Source organism: Lineus longissimus, chromosome 4, assembly GCF_910592395.1.
Source record: "Lineus longissimus chromosome 4, tnLinLong1.2, whole genome shotgun sequence".
Classification (NCBI taxonomy): domain Eukaryota; kingdom Metazoa; phylum Nemertea; class Pilidiophora; order Heteronemertea; family Lineidae; genus Lineus; species Lineus longissimus.
Genome location: NC_088311.1, coordinates 3,201,328 through 3,224,508, shown reverse-complemented (window position 1 = coordinate 3,224,508; position 23,181 = coordinate 3,201,328). Strand labels below are relative to the sequence as shown.

The window sequence follows — 23,181 nt, the reverse complement described above, 5'->3', positions numbered from 1 at the left end:
ACAATATTTTCACAACTCGGTGGATTTGTGATTGGCGAAAATCTCTGTAAAACTCTTTTGCGTTTCGGTGCATATTGCATTTTGCTTATTTTTTACCTGGACACTCAACAATTTGACTCCTATAGAGCTTTCCTCAGCACCCTTTTAAGACTAGTGTCTGTTTGTGTTATTGATGAAATTTTAAGAACTTGCATCTGTTTGTAACTTGGTGTTGTTTCTTGAAAGTTTGAGACAAAGTCTAACGTGTGATTCTTGTGCGCTCCTTTGACACGTCTGAAGAGCGAGGCGTTCCATTACAATACACACTGTCGGCAACATCAAAAGAAATTGACTATCAGCAAAAACTACTAACCAGTCAACTGTCGACTTCAAAGTCAACTGACAAAGAGATAAACAAAGAAGAATCACCTGATGCTTGGGTAACGAGGCTTGCATAATTAGTTCCATCAGCCATCGCATACTCATTTAGACCAGCATCACTGTTGTGCTCTCTTTGAAGTAATGATTACTCTAGTAACATGAGTGTAAGGTCTGGTGGAAGGGTAACGTCATCTTTCGTATTCTCTATCTATTCTCTTACCAACAACACTTCAGGATAAATGAGAAGATCATCATGTCTTTCAACAAAAGTACTGTTTCTGTCACAATTTTGGCTTAACAGGGGCCTATGGCCATTGCTTGATAAAGGGTGTTACCGATTTGATATTTCGTAGGCGTCCGGTCAAGATCCAGCAAGAGCGCAGAAAAACTCTGCTGTCATTGCGCAATTATGCTTGTAAATCCAAAGCCTAATCAAGACGCACTGAAGTAGAAACGCAAATTAGCGCAAACAACCTGATTGGCCATTGCCATAAGGTATCCGCTGGAACATCGCCGCATCAATGTGGGAGAAATGAACCAAGCCGTCATGAATAGTGCAGCCGTGCGGAAACGTAAGGGGCGACACAATAAAGATAGCTCATCAACGTAGGACGCACCACCAGCTGATCATACTGGTGTGCATTCAGCGGAGATGAAAGAAATTCACCTTCGTGATGGCGCTTAAGGCTATATGTTGGCAATCTTACGTTCATTGCCCCTTGGCTCATTTTGTCCGTTTGTCAAAATCTTAATGCTGCACATACCTTCCCCTGAGTTGACCTGCCCAAAGCAAATGTTTTAAATTCAGCTACATCTGAGACTTTTTGTAACATCTTGCATTGGTCTACGTCTACATTTCTGAACAAATTGACATATGTCATCACTGAAATATAAAAACTGGCATAATTCATCCGAATGCATCGTTCCAATGGTGAAATGCCTATGGCCAGAAATATGAGACAGCATTGGAAAAATAGTATTGGAAATATGTCCGATTTTGGCGAAACCTTTCTCAATGATTTCCTCTGAAGCGAGCCTCGTGAATAAAACTCAGTCGGGATAAATCCATATTGGAATAAATTTCCTATCATTTAGTGACATTAGTAATCGGGCAATAATTTGATGGATTATTTGCTTCATTTGGAGAGCGTCTGGCAGGTCTCGCCTGAGATGAGCAAAGCCGACACTTTCAAACGCTCTGAGCTATTTTTCATTGGCTGATGACATTTTCAAACAAATCTTCTCGAATCATGTCTAAAGGCAACCGATTGTTAATGGACAAATGTTTTATTGTAAAAATGGAATGTTTTTCCCTCTAGCTGTGTCTTATACTCGTAGAACGACTCCTTTGTGCTTGCGATGAAAGCTGCAGCGGAAATGCCTGCTCAGTCATTCGTAGTACGCCATCTTCCAAGTGAACATTACCGAAGGTGGAAGCAGAAGTAACTTAATACAGTCTGAGCAAATGACCTCTCGAAGAAATAAATCTGACGGACATTAGGCGGTGTGTCTGGGGATATTGCAACACAGTCATATAGTTGTCATATTAGTGGAGGAAATTGACATGCTGGTCAGAAGAAATGGAAGATAGATGAATGCTCCATCACCATTTTGTGTCGATTGAAGGGACGCTGATACGTAATGATGGAGATTATCTTGCCAACAATGCCCTATCTGGGTTTGTATTCATCCAGTGTCGGTCAGTGTTTCGGTTGTCAACAAGCATGGAGGTACTGATGAATAGCAACATTTGCGTTGTTGACAAGAAGGAATGTGTACTCTAGTGTTTGAGAGTTTAGACCTATATTCTAAACTTGCCTCAATACTACTCTTTACCTGCAATATAGCACGGGGCGTGCATGTATCATACACAGGGCCGCGTTTTGGCAGCAGCAGTCTACTTTTTTTTATCGCGAAATGGCGGTGCGCTTTAGGAAATTTGGTTAGAAGATAACTGACTTGGCAGGACTAACAGATGCCAAACTACATCAAGTCATTGCCTCAGACAGCTTAAATGAACTCATATCATTTTATCCTCCCTTTTGCCGGTAAGCCTAATACTTTCTCCAGCCTCTTTGAACTTCTGACCTTCTCAACTATTAGCAAATTATTCGCTACGCGCTTAACGTTACTGGCAACAACCAGATTGAACGTTTATTGCGAGCAGAGTGCATACAAATACAATTAGCGTAGCGCTATTTCATCTGTTCTATTGGTTTTATTCGGTATCATCAGTGATGCAGTCACCAATGACCTTGGGTTCCGAGTTATTGATCCCGAATGGAGTCAACCAGGGTTGATAGGATGCCCGCGTCTGACGGAAGGTGGCCCATTTGTTGGAAATTGACCTAGTTGCAGCGTGGTTGACTTGTTTATCAGTGATTGCGGCTGTGGTTCCATTTAGGCGAGCAATTTCATTGCATATCTACAAAGGCCTATGGTGCCTGATATCTTCTAGAATCCATTCCGGGGTGGTGTCTTGGGGTGCTGCCTTCAACCAATGCAGAAGTGATGAAATTTAGATTGTATATCCTGTTTGGGCTATTCGGCCACTTATATCAGCCAATGGGAGAATTGAACCCCACACCTTCCCTTGTTGTCCCTCTGGAGACTGGGTCAACTACTATTGTCAGTCCTAGATGATGAATATAGTTTCCATTTGGATTCATTATAAGGACATCATGAAAATTAGTGAAAATTGTGTTCTTTATGAATATGATCCCCTTGGCAAAATAAACTTAGAAGCGGCTGAAGCTTGGGCATAAAGAAACTGATCTTTATACTTTATAGTGCTCCAGAAGCTAGTTTCACGCCAAGTAACCCAGAAATGCGTGTGCATTGCACTACAGTGCTGTTTCGCGAACGTACAGTTAATTTGTGTGATCCTCTCTCAAAGCAACCTCACATTGCATTATCTATTAATATCCTCCGTCTGTTTGATATGTGGTTTTATAGTCATAATTTCACCGTTGTAGCGCCTTGAGTATCATTGTGCGGAAACCAATTTTCCGATCCTATCAACTTCAAAGTGTTTGTCCTTTCCAGTGCTCGTGGACCTACCATAAATGAGTTCTGCGTAATTGTGTTTGTGAACTGTTTTGCCTTGGATCGATGGAGGTTTGGGTCAGGTAATTGCAGCTTGTGATATTAATTTTTAAGCCATGCTGGTTTGAGTGTACCATTCCCCCAGTGGGAGGGACGGGGAACCCTCCATTCCCCCCAATTAGAAACTCAAAAGATTTGGGATTCGTTCCTTAATGGCCGGGTTCGCTTAGGGTAACAATGTCTATATTCATTTCTTCCAAATATTGCGAAGAAAGATCACTTATTCAAGTATCACAACTCGGTTGACATTACTCTGGTTTCCCTATAATCCTAGGATTTGAGTGGCAGTTGATTTTTTTCCTAGTTTCATCAATCAGGCATGGCATGTGCCTGAAGAACTTGTTAATTCCGCTGATATGAACACTTGTTTCCCGTCAGTGAAAATGCTGCCGCTTTTTCTCCGAGAATGATTGGTTTTCCAAGCTTGTTCAGTAACAGTTCTATAGCTATGGAACAGGTTGTTAGCCGGTAGCCATAAGGCAAGTGTGGAGGGGTTGGCTCCTCAAAGCATCACTTGTTTGATTATGGAGTTGTCTCCCTTAGATTGGTTGTTGAAGAAGCCTAATGCACCAATCCTACCCAAAGTTTAGCCCACACATGTCTTCCAATCTCAGCTTGCAGGATTGCAACACATCACATGTACCTCCACCACTCTCATCTCCTTCCCTCAAAACACCTGATTTACTTGAGTGCTATTACATCCCCTCCAGTTCCCAAGCTCGCATGGTTCCAAACAAAATGCTTTCAGAACTCTATTGGGCAAAAACTAGGAAATGGCTAGAGCTCCTCAACTGGATCAATCCCTGTTGTGGCCTGTTGATTTCATCTGGTCATTATCAGTCTTGTGATTGATGCCGTTAATATAATCTATCAATTCTGTCAATATTTACCCGCTGGGTCCAAAGTCATCGGAACTATCAAGTACAATATAATAACAGTGGGGAATATTGTAAGGCAACAGTAGTAATTAAGACTAAGTTTGGGTGCACTTGACTCTATTCATTAAAACTGCACACGTTGGATTCTGATTATAATCAATCATATCATTAATGAGAAGCCTAAGAAAAATCTGTGCGTAAAGCCCTCCGACAACTTAATCAAGCATCGAACATCAAACCTGCATTATTTTGCATTTCAAGTAAACTGTGAGTGACAGGTGGTGCTTATATGGTTTCTGTTCATGTGTCGGGGAGACTATTTTATGCTTTGCAGAGAAACCTTGTCGTAATGGACACTAATTGGTAGATCGAAGAATCACGCCCACTTGCTGAGTGGATTTACGCACGCTACTCAATTAGAGTTTTCCAGTTTTCATTAGCTGGTTGCAACTTTAAGCCAGGAAAGAGAGCATTATCGACTTGATATTTATACCGGTCATAAACATGTGCCAAATTTGAATTTCTCCAAAATCTCATCTCTTCAAGTCCAAAAGGCATTGGTTTCCTTATGCTTGAAATGCCCATTTACAACAACTGGGAATGTGTGTCTTTCTAATTGTTGAGATACAGTATATCATTGGCTTTATTTCTAAGATTGTAAAGCCATAGTTCTGGCATAAATCAGCAGCAGTGATCCTCATGAACTACCGAGAGGGCAATACTTCATTGCTGTTATGCATAAGATATGTCCTGGTCCCATTGGACTCCATTCGACATCTACGTTACAAATCGACAGATATGACATTTGCTATGAAGTCCATGAGGAATTGATCGGGTCTGTTTTCGATCTATTGCATTCAACCTGTCTGGAATCCCAATCCCCTTGGTCCTTACCCGACATTAGCCGACAAAATGTACTTTTATAAGAGATCGATAGTTGGCAATATTTGATGGATCTTGGGAAGATATCAAGCTAGAGATGCAATTCAACTCAGAATTGCAGCAGAATATTTCCACTGGGGTTTATTTCGGAACTTTTTACAAATGGCTTTTTCATTAGTGGAACAACAGAGTGTTGAAAACAGCTGGTATTAAACTTTTATGCAAATTTCTTCCCCCCCAAATTAAACCATGGTGGAACCTGTGTTGTATACCAAAACTTATGACTTCAAAGTCTAATGCATATATCATGATGATATCTAGAAGCAGGGAGACACAAATGTGTCGGAAGGAGAAAGTGTATGTCCTCATGACATACAACACAGATCTCGAGCTATTTTGATTCCAGTGTGACCTTCATATATACCAATGGAGATAGTGGCCATTTTGATTCCAGTGTGACCTGGAGATAGTGGCCATTTTGATTCCAGTGTGACCTGGAGATAGTGGCCATTTTGATTCCAGTGTGACCTTCATATATACCAATGGAGATAGTGGCCATTTTGATTCCAGTGTGACCTGGAGATAGTGGCCATTTTGATTCCAGTGTGACCTTCATATATACCAATGCAGATAGTGGCCATTTTGATTCCAGTGTGACCTTCATCATATACCAATGGAGATAGTGGCCATTTTGATTCCAGTGTGACCTTCATATATACCAATGCAGATAGTGGCCATTTTGATTCCAGTGTGACCTTCATCATATATACCAATGGAGATAGTGGCCATTTTGATTCCAGTGTGACCTTCATCATATATACCAATGGAGATAGTGGCCATTTTGATTCCAGTGTGACCTTCATATATACCAATGGAGATAGTGGCCATTTTGATTCCAGTGTGACCTTCATCATATATACCAATGGAGATAGTGGCCATTTTGATTCCAGTGTGACTTTCATATACCTATAAAACTATACCATACGGTGACATCTAGAACCAAGAAGATACAAATATGTATAGTGGAGACTCTATCATCAAGGCATAAATCTCCATGACAACACAGCACTGTCTAATATCCCTTAATCCAACTAGAGGCAAGATATTTGGAAAAGTCAATCCCAATAGTTTGTGTTTCACCTGGGGCCAACAAGGAAGGCGAATATCGAGCACAACCAGTTGTACCATGGCTTTGAAGCGTCAATGTTCTTGCTATTCTTGCTGTGGTTATAGTTCCTCCTTTTAACATGTTTAAGCTTGGCACTTATGATTTCGCGAAAAGTGAATGCAACAGGGATTTTGTTAAGTTTTCTGCACTCGAACAAGAGGAAAATCCGAATTTTAATCTCCTTCTTGTATTGTTCAGGACACTCTCCAGGCATGCAAGGAGCATGGTGTATGGTCTATATCATTGTCTAACTCTATTCAAAACAGACCATAACCATCTCATTCGTGACCACAATGAAGCTGGAACGGTTCATCCGAAAAGATCTCGGACAATAATTGTCTGAAGCAGCTGTGAGCCCTGTCTGGTTCATTTGTAGTTCTCTACCTCTTCGATCTATAGTCTATTAACCCCAGGGTGTTTCGACCAAAAGAACAAATATCTCAATGGGAATCGAGCTCGTCTATCGAGAGTATTGGAAGAAATGTCTAAGCTACCAATCCGGGTTTTGTGCAGATTTTTCAGTTTGCCAGAAGCAAAGGATGTGTGATGCATTATGATTAAGAATAATATACTATACAAAGGAGGTTTCCCATCTGTGTAGGGTGTTCAAAGGCCCTTTGACATCGTCTTCTTGTCTTCTTGTTGGAAGTTGTTTCAAGGAGACGCCAAGAGTTTGTTATTTGATCTTTCTGTGAAAGAAGTAAAGGTTGAGTGTTGTGTGCGAAGAACGAATTGGCTGTGCTGTGGCGCCTTGGAAAACCATGCCTGTGTAGTATACCCAATGTGATTGTCAAATCACCATCAGCATTGCGAAAATACTGAAATATAACCTTGAGATATAGAACACTGAAATTAACCCTGAAATATGACATTGAAATGAACAGTAAAGTTACAACTTGCAAAAGGTTAATATGTTGGTGTCATATAACAGATTTTCAAATATAAAAGTCAAATCGATATCAGTATTTCCTCCCACTTCAGACCAAGAATACAGAATCAATATCAATTTGAATGCACAAAAAGATTCAAGAGAAAACTATTGAAAACCTAAATAAAGTAGAATTATTCAAGCCTTGGTGTTTGACCTTGACATTTACTTCACAAGCAGACGTCATATCAGTGGTAAACAAAAATCAATTGGAGAACATCTCTCTGAAATAAAACACGCCAGGTTTCAAAGACAGCATTATGAAGAATATGACGCAGAAATGATAGAGAAAGGCTTTAAATTACCTTATTTATATAAAACGATTTTCTGCAGACAAAGCCATTTTGATTTCTAGCACAAGGTAATCATCGTCACCAAAGAGTCGGAAATTTTTTTTTCAAAGTTTACCGCCGCCTTCTCAATTTCGACTTTGGTTCAACTTTATTCATACTGATTCTGAAGATGCTTGTGGCAGCAGGTATTTGTGTGAGTTGTTTGAATACATGTCAAAAAAGTAGTTCAAAGAAATTGTAGTCCTCTTGTTTTTGACTGATTCTGAGTTGGTTGGTGATGGAGTTTACTGTAGCCTGTCATGTTATTTCTCTGTTTTGTGAAACAGTTCTTTCAATGAGATTGTCTTTTTGCTGCCTTGTATATTTGCGATGTTCTGTTCAGTGCAGGAAACAGTCAAATAGAGCATTTCTGTCGTATTGCTCCAGTTGGTGAATCGTTAATGACCTAAATGTTCGTGACCGCGGGAGTTCCATATTTGATGTTTGCTGATTGGAGGTTGATTAAGATGGCGGATGGAGCGGCAGGATTCACGCCCAACATCACCGCGGCTCGTATTGATTACCTCGTCTTTTTAACCCTTTGAACGCATAAACCTTTCGTGTTCATTGTAAAGCTGTGTACTCTGAATTGTCATATTGTCTGAGCTTTGAGTTGGTGACCTAATCCCAAACTGCGAATTTGTCCAGGCATCAACTTGAGCAATTGCCCACCCATATATCACGTGATCTCACGTGGAGGTGCGTGGTTGTACCAGGCTGGGGCCGAAGAGATGTGGCACTTTGTGACATTTCTTGATGGATGGCAAGTTAGTGTCCTACGATGCTGCTGGTTCTGTTTGACAAGTTTTTTTCCCGTTCCCCATCTCCCTTTCATTCACGAATCCGTTCAGGCTCAACTAATTCCGTCCTGTTGATACAGATACAAAACCCGATAGTTGATTGGCTAATTACTTCCGCCAAACATTATCTCCAGCGAAAACAAATTGACCAGCGCCCAGGGGCTGTAATGAATGCAATACGAAGTTAGATTATTTCTTGACTGATATCGCGTCGCCACCGAAGAAAACCTGTGAATTAACCCTGGAAGAACTACTAGCGACACCATGTTTTGACATGACCATTCTTTGGAAATCATTTGATTAGCACTGTCTGTTACAACATTTCAGAGGAGCTGATATTTATACTTTTCCTCAATCATGACAATTTCGTTTTGCTAACCCTTGAATTCCTTCATATCTTTCAGTGCCTCCTTTCCACAGTAGGAAACTGGGACTTCAACATTTTTACACTTGACAAACTAACTAATGGTAAGTCTCACATACAGTTAACAACCCAATTTTCTTGCCAGTTTACTGTTGCAATTTGCGAAAAATCCTTCAAAAAATTTAAATTCACAATATTTATTTGCGACGTCTGCTGGAATTCGACCATTCCACCACTTGGCACCAGACGTCAAAAGCGATGAAGCTCTGTAGCAATTCCTGACGTTGTCCGCCTTCACATCATGCAAATCATTGACCACATTTACATTTACAAATCATCTCTATCTGTCTGATTCTGTTTCAGGGCGACCATTGTTCTATCTGGTCACGCACTTGTTAGTAGAGCACGGCCTAATCAAACGCTTTAACTTGGATATGGTCAGAGTCATGAGATGTATAAGTAAGTAGATCTTCAAATCAACATTCTTACCCTTTAAGGAGAGACTATAGGCATGAGCAAGGGTGTCAAATTGGTGATCCCCCACCTGGCGACTGCCCATAAACTCCTTTTAGTCTTTAACACCTCAAACCCCAATCTGGGGTATAAAATGTCGTCTTATCAATTGCTCCTTTAGCACCACAGCAGCAAAAAATACAATTCAATTTGTCTAGCATTGACATATGGAGAATTTTATCTCGCCCAGCCTTCAGTTTGATTGGACGGCTAATCATTCATGTTGACAAATCCCCGCTAATCCTCTTTCGGATCCCGTTGCACCACTTCCCAGTCACCAGTTTCCATGCTTTCACCAATAATTCCTATGCAGTGCATGAGAAAATATTCGGCCTACGGGAAGGATTTATTTCATCAATGGTGACGCACTCTGGACCCTGGTACTTTCGATGGATGATCTTCTGTTCTTTTCCTGTTTTCTTCAGGGATGATCAGCATGTAATGCGATTGAGTTTTTGTGCGAGTTTTGCTGTGATGAGTGTTGGGTGTTCAGCAAGATGCTCAGGAGCATACACTCTAAAAGCTTTAATGCTACATTTCTGCGGGGCACGGTTCCTCTTCTTTACTACATTCTGAAGCGCTGTATTCTCCAACCATCTGGCCACAACCTTCTCCCCTTCCGGCTCCATGCCATCAAATTGTGCGACAATCCCGCTGAAGGCAGCCATTCACATGTTGAAACACTTCATCCTCTAAACCTTCTGACCATAACCACCTCTCCTTCTGTCTCCAAGCCATCAGATATCTTGTGACAATCCGCTGAAGACATCTGTGTACGAATTATGGAGATGTGTGACAATGACATGGATTTCCTGTCAGATCTGGCCGTCTGCTATCTTTAATAATGAGGCGTCTGCTTCATCAGCCATCATTAGCAAATGAGGCTCGGGTAACCCTTATCGGACAAGGAATCTTAGCTGTTGCAATTATGCAGTGAAATATGTCAATGGAAGTCCTTGCTCTCCAAAACGTACTGGTGAGTTTATCAAGGTCACGTCTCCTTTTCCAACAACACTTGCTCCTGAAGCTATAAAGAGCACAGAGAGGTAAATCTCAATCTTTAAATTCCTTTATGAATCGAAAACCAAACATTTTGTTTGTGCCATCGCGTCCTCTATCTAAGACTTCGTTGATGTCACAATGCCACTGATCCTAACAGAAGATTAGTTTCTTAGGTAAAAAGAGAATTTAAAGATCTTTAGAACATGATCTCACATATGTTTTCCTCTGTTCGCTCCCAAGTGGTTGTGCATATCACTCCAGTTTCTCGATAAGACGTTAATCCTCCCAGCACCTTGTGGGATCACTTGGGCACTTGACATAGAATCTCAGTTAAAGTCACATTGGAAGCTTTTTGAGACTGATGTTCTTTGAAATCTGCACATCGCATGATAAAAACAGACCAAATGTACTTCAAGTCATCAGAGCAACCATTTGTTGGTATACATACGTGCTTGGTCAAGCATAGGGTTAGCCTTTCCCTTGACAACTGTGACCAGGAGAGCCAGGTATTCTCATCAAAATGCCTTATGTGATCGATCGCCTGTAAGCCACATTGCTATAAGTCAATATTTAATTCGAATATGATATATGCACCTTTTGGCTGGCAGTCAAGTGGTAAGTGATTGATGGTGATTTCATTGGCCAAGGGCGAAATAGAAAATGATGAGCACATTTTCACGGGCTGATAGGACAAGATTGATATACCTCTGAGGGGAAATTGCGCTTTCTTCATTCTGGCCATTTCTGGAGCTTTAAGGGTTGAGTGGCAATATCCTATTGGTCCTCTCACCCATGCACTTGTTGGCAAAGACTGTTTACCTTCTCTTCATCATCTTTTTGGGTAGCACTGTCTTAGCGTAAACTCCTAATGGTTGCAAGATTGCGACAAGATGAGACAAGCCTTGCATTCAGATGGGATATGACCAACCTTGCAAACTATGAACATTGGCAAACATCAGCTTTCCTTCTGAGACACACTATAGTTTTGACCTACATCTTGTGCAGATCCACAATTGCCTCCCTTACGGTTGGTTAACCTTCATTTGAAAGCAAATCTATATTGGCCACAGAGCCAAAAGTGCATTGGCAGCTGTCAGATAGGTTTTTCGAGAACACTGTATAGTTTTGATCTACTTCTTGCACAGAGCCGTTATTGCTAGCCAAGGGTTCACCTTCAATCGTAAGCAAATCTATATTGGCAACATATCCAAAAGTACATTGGCACCTACCAGCTTTGCTTCCGAGACACACTGTATAGTTTTGATCTACTTCTTGTGCAGAGCCACCATTGCCTTGCTAGGGGTTCTCCTTCATTCATTCATTAGCCAATCTATGAGAATCGCACATGAATGCTCCAATACAAGCAAAAGTTATGATATTGCTCTGAAATTCAATACGTATTGAAGCTGCGTTGTCGGACTAATCTCAGCTGAAATGCCATGGTATATTTATTTTTCGACTTCTTTATAATGTAGTGTATACTGAACGAAGGAATGTTCGCTATTGGAACAATGCCTGTAGGCAGCATCTCCTCTCAATCAATATAGCAGTCGCAGTGTGCTGAAAACAGCAGCCTCTCTTCTGACATTTCTTTACCTTCAAGAGACAGCAGGCGATCAACCTTTTATGCACAAGTGTTCAGGAATACATCTCAGTAGTGAAGTAATAGAATGGAATTTAGGTTTTGTTCTTTCAGTTCAAGAAAACGGGGCAGCTTTTCAAATGTTTGCATGGCAAGGTTCCTGGGTATTCTTCTGATTTGGTCGTTGTCTCCAGATACGGAGGTGCTTCAGCCTTGATGCTCTGCTCTGGAACCAGTTGCCAGAAAACATGCAGATGCACCCGGTCTAAAGACCTTCATAAAACTGCTAAAGACGCATTTCTTCATTCAGTAGGATTAGCTCCGGATGAAAACATCGGGGAAAATATTTGCACAAGCATCTGCTGTTGGTTGGTGTAGCATGGTCCTATACATCTTATCACCCTATCGGACGTCAGATCCTTCCACTTTGAGAGAAATAAAGTGCTTTTGGCCTCGATTGATGGCAATTTATCAGCCGGAATATTGACAATCAAGTCTTCTCTTGTGTTCTATCGATTGGGCTGAACTCTGCCCTTTCGCTTAAAGAAAATAGATTTGCGAGGGAACTTTATTGCATGAGTTTAGTTTGTCGTGAGGCTATTAGCTTAGTTCGTTGTGAGGCTAGTTATCAATGTGTAGCCTCATTTTGTTCTTATGCCAAAATTTTGGCGCTGAATTCCACCGGCATAAATTTCTAAAAAAAGGCTAAGGATGTCTTACTGGCATTTTATACACATATATACAATAGCCTTCTTAGATTTCTTATGCGAACATCTCCGAGCGTCAGTTTAAGAAAAAGTGACCAATAACATGATGACGGATGTCGTAATTGTAACGTCCTGTCATTCTGCCACACCAGTGTGAAGATAACGCCAAAGAAAAGTCTTCGGTGGAGTTGAAGAGGATCGGATGTAAGCCGACGTATTGAGCACGTCATGTTTTTGCGTGACTTGACATTGACTTGACGGAACATTGATAAGCCTGGAGGCGTGATGGAGGCAGGGTTCATTTGAAGCCTTCTAGTAAACAAGAGGCTTATCGACAAATCAGAGAAAAAGGACGTCTGGACATGTGCCCAATTCGATATGTGTGTACCGCCACTTTTTCCCACGATAGGTGGTTTTTTGCTGCTGTTGGGTCGATGACCGGTTTCATTGCAGAAATTGACGCGTTGTCTATTTCTTCTTCCTTTGCTTGTTTGCTTGAATGATATCTCGATGGATTCACTACTTATTGGTGGAGAATAAGGACATCTGATCACGTTCTGGTGTTACACACAAGTTTTTTTTGCCAAAAAATTGGTTTTGGTGCTATGAGGGCAATGTCCGATGATTTTACACCGTGGAATTGGGCAATTTATCAAAGTTGCCCAACCAGTTTTAACCTCTTAGCAATAGATGTTTTCTCTCTTTATACTGGTAACTTATTTTGAAATTTCTCCTGTGGGTGTGGGAGTGCAGCTCAATTAAAATCATGTTACCAATGTATTGGCATTAGCTTCTGAGAGACGTCTTCTGGTGGCTGATTACTGTGTCCAACCACCTTGTTACGCTAACAGCCCCAAAATTGCCTAGCTACGAGTTCACCCCCTTGTTATCGCGCAGAAACTACATCATTCTGACATAAATATACTCAGATAACGCAACTTAGCCATAATATGGACGTACATGTCCCCTGCTGTCAGTTTCATCACCAGTTTTGGGTAAATTGGGGCAATTAGATGCCTTCAGGCTGTTCACCTTGTGAGCTGTGTGGTGGTGACGGATATAAACATATGGTCGGCTGCATAACAATCTGCATGATTATGATTCATCCTCCCCCTGCCACAAGTACATTGATTTAAAGGAAATTGTAGTTTTGGGGTGTGTCATGAAATTGCATTAACAGCCTTCGCTCTTAATGGTGTTGGCCATTTGCTAAAAATTTGACATTCAAATTTTTTTTGGGAAAATGATGTTGTGGGAACTGATCCGCAAATGCTATGAATGTCAAGTTTCAGCAAAGTTGCAAGCATGATAACTAGAAGAACACCAGGGCACTGCTTATATCTATTTCCCTGAGCCAAAAGAAAATGCATGTACTATGAACATGAGTGGCACAGGCCTTTAAGAGTTAATCTCCGAAATGAATCTTTCTTTTTTTGCACCGATCACAATCCTTGACAGGTTAACCTGATCGTCCAAACTAAACCAGAAGAAACTTGTAAGCTTCGTTCCGATGAATCTGTCAAATGGCTAATCCACGTCCACGCTATCAGACGCAATCCTAAGAGCAGGGGTTCCTCATTAAGATTAGCAGAATGTCAAGTTCTGATCTCATTGACCAATCGCTTCATATTCTGACGCTCAGCAGCAGTAGCTTGTCTCTTTTGATTGGTCAATTGTTGTCGGAGAAAATAATGGCGTTGTTTGGTTTAGTGAGTTTAGATTGATAATGAGAGGGAGGTTGACGTTGGATTGGATTTGTGAAGGTGTAAGAACCTGATATGAGACGCGACCTTTGAAGTAAACATCGATTACTGTAAAACTTATTATGTTCCTGTCAGAAGTAGCTATGATGATGATTATTAGGAAAAAGTCATTATTTTGATTTCACTTTCTGCAAAGGGATGGTCTGTCGCCAGTCGAACCAACTCAGAGAAGAAGCAGAGATTGTCTGCTTGGCGTATTTTGATTTTTTTCTGAAAAAGTGCATCCCTGTGTCATACAGAGGGTAATGATTAGATCCTTCAGATTATTTGCTGGAAACCAGTGTCGCTCTCTAATCAGAGATGAGGAACTAGGATTCTTCTCAGAAACATCATAAGTTTAGCAGGATTTTCTAAAAATATCTTCAGATTAGCAGTCTCTAAAACCAAATGTTTTTTCTTCATTGCAAAGTTTTCCACCTCAATTGAACTGCGCATAGTATTCAACCAACATGTTCAATAACTCATCTTGGCTCCCACTGGAATTGTCCATCTTGCCAAACTGACGTGTATTCAATACGGGGACATTCAGAAACTGCGCAACATAAAAAGATGATATTTTGCGGCGGTCTGAATGTTATATTGACGTGAAATCTTGAGTCTGTCCAAGGAAGATATATCAATCCGTATTGATCGATTCGTTTAGTTTATTGACAAAAGTGATGTGATGTATGAAGGTTTCATTAGTAGAAGGTCTGGCTAAATTTGATATGGTTGGTCTCTTCACAGTTTAGTTATAAGAGTGGAGTCTTTATACATGTAGTCCGGTTATGCTAGTCCAGTCTTTATAGTCCAGTCTTTATAGTCCAGTCTTTATAGTCCAGTCTTTATAGTCCAGTCTTTATAGTCCAGTCTTTATAGTCCAGTCTTTATAGTCCAGTCTTAAAAGTCCAGTTAAGAGTTGATCGGACTATGAAAACTTCTGACCCTTTGGCTATACTGATTCAGTTCAGAGAGCCTGCTGTAGGCGTGATAATGAAGCTGAGTTCCAGGCCTATCGGCCTCTTGTTCAGGACATACTGACCATAACAACTAATACATGTACGTGATCGGTTTTTCATTTGAGATAAGTTGCTGTTGGTAGTCAATGCATATCATAATGATAATGGTTTGGCTGATGAACGCAGCCCTTGTCACCCCTTGAGAACCGGCTTTGTTCCCCGGTGACTGAAGTTGGAGAGGTTGTGCTACCACTCAAGAAAGATGCATTTCTGTATCCATGGTAACATCGAAGCTAGAATTGTTGTTTAATAGGTCGGTTAATAGCAAACAACTGGTTATTCCCATGGCTAGTTTGGTATTTGTAGATGGGCCGTGCCAGTAAAGTGGTTTTATTCAGACTCAGGGTTCCAGTTGCCTGATCGAGTGTATGGTAAATTATCAAACCTTTCGAATAGTTTATGTTGAGACCATATGTCAAGACTTCAATTTCCTAGTCTATCTACTCCCAGATGCCCTATATGCAACCTGTCTCCTTACTTGGAAATTGACTTTTCGCCGATATTTCATTTGAAAACCAATTAAACGTGACACCTCCATTAAAGAAGTTGATGGTCTGACGAGGCTTCTTTGCATGAGATGGGTACGGGTGAACATGATCTAATCTCTCCTTATATCCTTTGTCCAATCATCCAGAAATTGTGGCCATCATTTTTGAGTGCCCATTACCGTGGTGATCATCGAATGCCAGGTTGTGCTTATCACTCCCTTTATATATGTTGATTACGCTTGAGATGAAGTTAGTGCAGTGGTCCTTGGATGGACTGCACAGGAGAGGGAATGATGAGTTTGTTGGGGACCCTTATGTCGGAAGACTTAAGATATAAGACAAAAGAAGCCGATAGGTATGACCGTCATCAATAATGTCTTTCTGTAAACATAAAATCTTCAGCAATCATGTTGGTTGTGATTTTTGATTGGTAAAGAAAAGCGCTGTTAAATGTCAACCAACCATATGTCAGTTATAATAAGCTCAACATGTACAAGAGAGAAAGATGTCAATCAACCATGTCATTCAACCATTATGGTGTTTGTACTATCAAAGTTCAACATAACAAGAAGAAAAGATCCCGCATCCATGAAAGCATTATAAATGCATTTGAACCCTTCTTACAGTGAAAATATAAAGGGAAATGAACACCCATTTGGCAATACGAGCCTTTTGCCTAAACCTGCCAGTCCTTCATGATGGTAATGACTTTCTAAGAGAGGAAGACTGCAGCTTTGATGTCCAAAGACAAACAAGTCCTGGCTTCTGGCGCTGCACGAATATGAGGCGTCTTTCTGAATGTCATGTGTTGGGGGCTTGGAGACGTTCTGAAGCTTGCTTTGTGCTACTGATATTGGTGTGTTGACAGTGCTGGGTTATCTGACTATCTGTTCCTTAGTACTCGCAAGGTTTTTTCCCTACTTTATTGCCTTATTCCATCTTCTGAAGCTTGAATTTTTTAATCAGGTCACTGGATGCTTTCTCAATATCATCTTTTTCACAAGAGAAAGATTTCTAATTTTAAAGATTTCATTTGAAAAAAGTCGATTTTTCTGTCATAGTGTCACTGACCTCTGTTGGTTGGTGCTGATTTTAGTTGCTCTCAGATTTGAGGAAGACTCGCAGATTTAAAGATCATCTTCAAAAATAGTGACCGTCTGCAACTGCAGTGAGGTGAAATTCAGTATTGGTGACTTGTATTGAGCGGTGCTGATCTATATCAGCTTCAGTTAGGGACATGAAGCGTTAGAATGCTTTAGACTCGTTTGCTGAGCTCAGGAGACTTGATTACATTTTGATAGGGCTTCTCTCGTGGTAGAGCTGTTCTCAGAAATGAAAATAGAGAAATTCTATATGTTGGCTGGCAATCAACATTGTGATTCATATATCATTGACAGTGGTGCAAACACAAGCGAAAATCCAACCCATATCATTAAAATGTTGTCCAGAAATCAGCCTTGTCTTGAAAATTTGTTGCATTCCAATTGCATTTTCCCCTCTTTTCTTTCAAAAAGCAGTGCAAGAGCGTACCTTTTACTATTCGAATATAATTACTGCATTTGGTAATCCCCTCTCCACAGAACTGCCGGCCCTGCCCATGGCACAACCCAAACTGTTATTAAGTTTCTATTAATCACTCCAATTAAACCACGATGTTTTCAAGGACCGTTGCTAATTGCCTCGTTCAAATTGCAGGATCAGAAATAGCTACCCTGGTATTCCTCACCTCCCCTCCCCACTCATCTCAGACCTGCTCATTTCGGCAAATTTTCGAATCATACTTATAATTATCACTTTTGTTTCATTTCAGCGATGATAGAGGAGAGTTACCATAGCAACAACCCGTATCACCATGCCGTACATGCTGCCGATGTGACCCAGGCTATGCACTGTTATCTTCAGGAAGATGTGGTAAGCCCGCGACTTTTGGTATTTCAGATGTTTGCCCTCAACCCATGGTAACAAAAATATCTATATTGATCGTAAATCTGGCCTTGAATAACAAAAAGGTTTGGAATTAAGTCTGGATATATGTTTGTCAGACATAATTTGCAAGCCCATGGCGTTTGGTGTGTTTTGTTGTTACCATGTGTCACTATAAAAAGTACCAATCTCTATTAAGACGATTTCCCCACATGAAAAGTTGTGACAGGGGGGACAACCCAAATCCACTCAATTATCCCTGCGTCATCACAAGCTGGGGTGTTGCTAGTGGCCGTAAGGCATATAAACTAAGTCGATAACAAATCATGACATGAGGTTAATGACTGAAAAGATCTGCAGAGACAATTTCCTTTAAAACTTTGGACCTAGTCATGTAAAGCAAAACTTTAAGTAGGCACAGGTTATGAAGTTGTCGGTTAGCCTATAGGTTTATTGAAAACATCCAAATAACTTCATCAAAGATTCTTATTGATTTCTGAAAATTGTCCAATATGTCAATATTCCAGTTATCAGACTTTAGATATTTGAACTTTTTGCTGGCTTATTGGATATAAAGACACATGTATATATACTGTGAATACTTAATCTAGTGTCAACATGGCTACCAATTGGAATAAACTGGTTGATATTTCAGTTGTATGTTTATTATGAATAAATTATAGGGGATGAGAGATGAGGGAAGAGGGTGGTAATCGTGATCATGTTATGTGAAGTTGTAAAAAGGGGTTTCATTCAATTTAAGACTAATTTAAAATCGTTCTTGTATTGATATTATTTCTCATTTCTGTTTCAGATCGGAAGTTGTATGACACCGTTGGAGATCATGCTAGCCATTCTTTCAGCGTCGGCCCATGACATCGACCATCCCGGCGTCAATCAAGGATTCCTCATAGCAACCAAAAATCATCTCGCTGATCTTTACCAGGTAAGTGAAATCAGCTATGCCAGGGCAAATTCAGAACTCTTGGCACCCCTTCATACCCCTAAGTGCCCATATGGCGACCTGCTGGTAGTTGTTGTAAAGCAGTTTTAAACAGACTTATGGTCACTCATTTTTCCCCAGCCAGTAAAAAACTCCCACCTTATGAGGTAGGACTTCATTTAGTGGGATGTTGCGATCTTGGAACCTTGTGTGATTTAGCCAATGAAAAGTCTACCGACTACATGGTCTTTTATTTCTAGTATTACATATATGTACTTTCATTTCAGAATCGGTCAGTGTTAGAAAACCACCACTGGCGAACAGCGATGGGGATAATTCACGAGTCGGGAATATTCAATCATTTTGATGCGGAAGAGTGGAAGCAGACAGAAAACCAACTCAGGTCATTGATATTAGCCACAGATATCACCAGGCAGCAAGAATTCTTGCGCAAATTTAAGGTATGGCTTGGCGAGACATCTTATAAGTGATTTGCGTGACTTGATTCCTGATAATGGCATTACAGCAGTCGGAACTCAAATTCCAGTTGCTGATTGGCACTCAGTGGCGAGCAATCTTGCTAAAGGAAACTTGGCAAGGGGTTTGGTCAAATTTATGAAAATACCGGAGGATTTGGTTGAAAGAAAGTTAGTTCGATCTTGTGACACATTTATCCATACACTTTTGGTGAAATTTCAAAGCGAAATGACCTCCACTTGGTGTCATGACCACCTACAAAATACACCATCAAATTGTAACTTGTTACAGTATCTGAGGCTTCTGAGAATTATGAGAAGAACCAGAAACTTGAGTTCCTAGAATCCTGCTGGTACATCCGAAGTAACAAATTGCTGGTTCTCACCCAGAACTCAAACCCATTTAGGTGGTGAAGCCATCAGTGTTAAGCACTAAAGCTACATGGCTCCCTGATAATATGATATATCGTAATAGAATATAAGTGGTTGCCATCCTGAAGGGATTGATGTTCAGTTTCATATATCAAGTGCACTTTTCCCATAGTAGACTATCAGTTGTGTGTCTGCCTCATTGGTGAATTTGCTGTCTGTTTATAGGCTCATGCCCACTTTTTCCCAGTCAGTTAATGAAAAGTTTTCCCCTTTTCAGAAATTATTAGACAATCAAGAATTTCGGTTGAAGGAGAATGAGAGTCATCGGCACTTTGTCCTGCAGATCGCACTGAAATGTGCTGATATCTGTAACGTCTGTCGGCCATGGGATACAAGTAAAAAATGGAGCCATAGTGTCTGTAAAGAATTCTTCCAACAGGGTAAAGTTTGATTTTGTTGTCATTGTGTTTCAAAAACTCTGAATATCCCAACTTACTTGTAGCATTTGACTAACCTCGGAATGTGTTGACGGCATTGGGATTTCATAGTCTTGTGTGTTAATATGTCTGAAGTCCATCGGGAAGTCCATCTTTACATGCAAGATTTTGATGGAAAAGCTCTTGTATGAAATGGTTGTAGCGGTGATGACGCAGCCACTGCACATGTGGTCCTAGGATGTCTCAAGTCCATTTTGACATACAAGGTTTGATACACATGTATAAAAAGAGATACCATGGTGTTTAATTGGAATTTCCATTCATCCCAAGTTGATCTTTTAAGGACAAAGTCACAACCAAAAGCTCACTTAACCCTCTTGCTTTTCCATTTCAGGTGAATATGAGCGAAAGTTAGGATTACCAGTGACGCCACAATGTGATAGGAATATAACCAGTGTAGCAAAAATACAATCAGGTAAGTGACGGGTCGACGTGCGGCCAGACGGCTCCATGTGCTGCCTCCTTTGTGTGCCGGTCTTTGTCTGCAGGGTCTGGTGATTGATTGATTGAATTTCAAGCCAGGTCAACAAGGCCTAGCTGACTGTCTGTCTCTATGAAAAAAAAGAGATGGCCCAGGTTATATTCCTTAGGAAACTTTCACCGGTGCAGCTTCCAAAGCAGTATGAAAGCTGTCTTTTGATTGGTCAGATTGTGTTGTTTATCAGTGTCAACCAATCCAAACTTGTTTGAATGTCCTGATGAATCAATCACAAAACCCTGTGCTTTGTCTAGCATCCCTGGGGCTGACAGTTGTTTTCATGATATAGTGGGGGACTGGTTGCCAAGAGACTATGGCCAGGTGCATTTTGGATGATGGAATATCAGGGGTTTTCAAGGCATTTCCAAGCAAAGTAGGCCCTTACTTGGCCGGGTTTCAGTACCTTGATCAAAAACATTGTCTGCAGCATAAGCTTGGTCTGATGTCAAGATCCATTATCTTCTCAAGGTCAGGACCCGGGGTCAGATCTCTAGTCTGGTTCGTATTGGTCCAAACTACTTGCCCGGAGTAAGTTTTCAACACCTTTTGAACAAAATATGAAACATCAAAAATATTAGGACGTAGGCAAAAATCAAGAGTGGATGGTTTTAATGGCCTTTGGTAAAAGTGAAAGCTACAGTGCCTAAGATCTACTCTTGTTTGTCCATTTCTCCTCCGCTTTGCAAAGTCATTCAGCATCAGCTTGGTAAAAGCTTTTCCATTCTTTTGTTCTGCCAGCATCAAATTCTGATAGTCACAATTTTGAAAGAATGCAAACCATAGAAGATGAAGGAATTCTAATGGATTCAACTGTGGCATATTTTATTTTGACATTGAATATTAGAGCTACTTATGACTTACTAGATTTGGTTCCTCTTGTGTGTTTCCAACTAAATTATTTATATTTGTCTTTTATATAAAAAGATATCACCCTGAGTGAGTATTGCTAGACCCGTTGCGTAGCTCAAGCCTGGTATATGCAGTAAGGCGTGCCCATCTGAAGAAAGGCTAGAATGACTAGAATTGAGCAAAAATTTCACATTATGCTAAGTTAGCCTCAAATACGCCTTGAGAAAAGAATGCCTTTATATTTGATATTCAATGAAATGAAAACAAAATGAGTAAAATTTGATTCATTGTGCAAAGAATAATATTGTATATGCCAGGACTTTTTGCTTCTTAGGTGAAAATAAGGTAGTGGCTTATTTTGTTTTGTTTTAATAGAAAATAATGTGCTAGAATATCACCTTGTTTACTGAAGTATTGGTTTTAACCCACTCGCGTGCTGGGCAGTCATTAGCGACCACCTGGACGATGCAAACTGTGCATAATTAGAGCATCACTAAATGTCATTAGCAGTCATACTAGTTGATTTTTGCTGCTTGAAACAAAACAAAAACTAACACTTTGTGAGAGATTTCCATTGTTGGACCTCACAAAATACCTGATAACACATGTCTGGTACATTGTAAATGAACAGATTTATGGTAATAATTACTAGGACAAAGCTGAAAAAGGAGGTGTTCCGTCATTTCATTGAACCACTTCTCATGCAAATGTACAGTGAATGTACTGTGAATGTATGGCAGTGCATTGTGCATTTCACATGCTTGCAATAAAATGGTGCACGAGAGGGTTAACACTGCATCTTCCTTTTATTTACTCCTTTGTGATGGTATTTGACATATTTCAAAGTTCAGATTGCAAAACTGTGAAATTATTTCTAGAGTCATCGGCTTAGTGCTAGTTTTCACTTCAACGGAAAGCTTTTCCGAAGTGCTTCTTAATGATAACCTCTTTAAAATCAGCTCAGAATATATATTTATTATAACATTGAAATAGAAGCTTCAATAACCTTAGGCAGAAAACAGTAGCTTGCTGCAATAGATTTCACGATATTGTACGGCATCTAAGTGTATTTGAGAAACCTGATGACCTGCACTGGGAGAAGCAATGTGGCACACACATTCACAGATGAATTGCACTGCCATCTGTCTTTCAAAGAAGTTAACACTGGAGTCCGCTCACTGCTGTCCAACACCATTCATGCTCGAAGATGCTTCCCGAAAACTGGCGGCCGGTGTATTATCATCCTCTTTCCAGTTGAGCGCCCCTAGTGGGTGGGTTTCTTTTGGGTAAACAATATGGCTGACTAATGGGGTCAGTATTTGATATTGCCAATGGCAGGTGACTTCGAAACCAGCAGAACCTGACCTCATATTTTGGCGAATTTCTGCCAATCTACCTCTAAAGGCAAATTGATGCCATATACGTCACAGTGACTCTGCACCAATAACACCAACATTTATTGATTCTGATGCAAAATCTGCATGCTCAACTCCTTCAGATTAAACTAGTGTTCGTTTTTTTCTGCACTTGCAAAACAATTCATTATTCAATTTTAGGGACTTTTTAGACTTGTTAAGTTTTTGGATTTGATTTGGATTCCTTCTGCAATGGAACAGTTGCAATAAAATGTTCCCACTTTCCCACTGTCCTTCAGATGGCGTCGCTCTTGGAAACCATTTCTCGTTCTGCTTTTAGTTTCGTGCAATATACAGCTTTGAGAGGGCAGTAGCTTTCTTGGGATTTTGTTTGACATGTTTTAAGCCTTCATTTACT

At 40.4% G+C, this 23,181-nt stretch overlaps 1 protein-coding gene across 8 annotated transcripts in view; it reads left to right on the top strand.

Annotated features, from left to right (window-relative positions):
* LOC135485902 (high affinity 3',5'-cyclic-AMP phosphodiesterase 7A-like) overlaps positions 1–23,181 on the top strand; it is a 62,014-nt gene that overhangs the window by 30,994 nt on the left and 7,839 nt on the right. For 7 of the 8 annotated variants that reach the window (XM_064768276.1, XM_064768270.1, XM_064768269.1 and 4 more), the window contains exons 5-12: positions 8,858–8,921; positions 9,181–9,276; positions 17,681–17,781; positions 18,608–18,739; positions 19,024–19,197; positions 19,862–20,024; positions 20,416–20,496; positions 21,484–21,495. In XM_064768276.1, coding sequence (XP_064624346.1) covers positions 8,858–8,921; positions 9,181–9,276; positions 17,681–17,781; positions 18,608–18,739; positions 19,024–19,197; positions 19,862–20,024; positions 20,416–20,496; positions 21,484–21,495 — 823 coding nt within the window. The remainder of the gene's footprint in view (positions 1–8,857; positions 8,922–9,180; positions 9,277–17,680; positions 17,782–18,607; positions 18,740–19,023; positions 19,198–19,861; positions 20,025–20,415; positions 20,497–21,483; positions 21,496–23,181) is intronic. The other variant, XM_064768271.1, reaches the window with a different exon arrangement.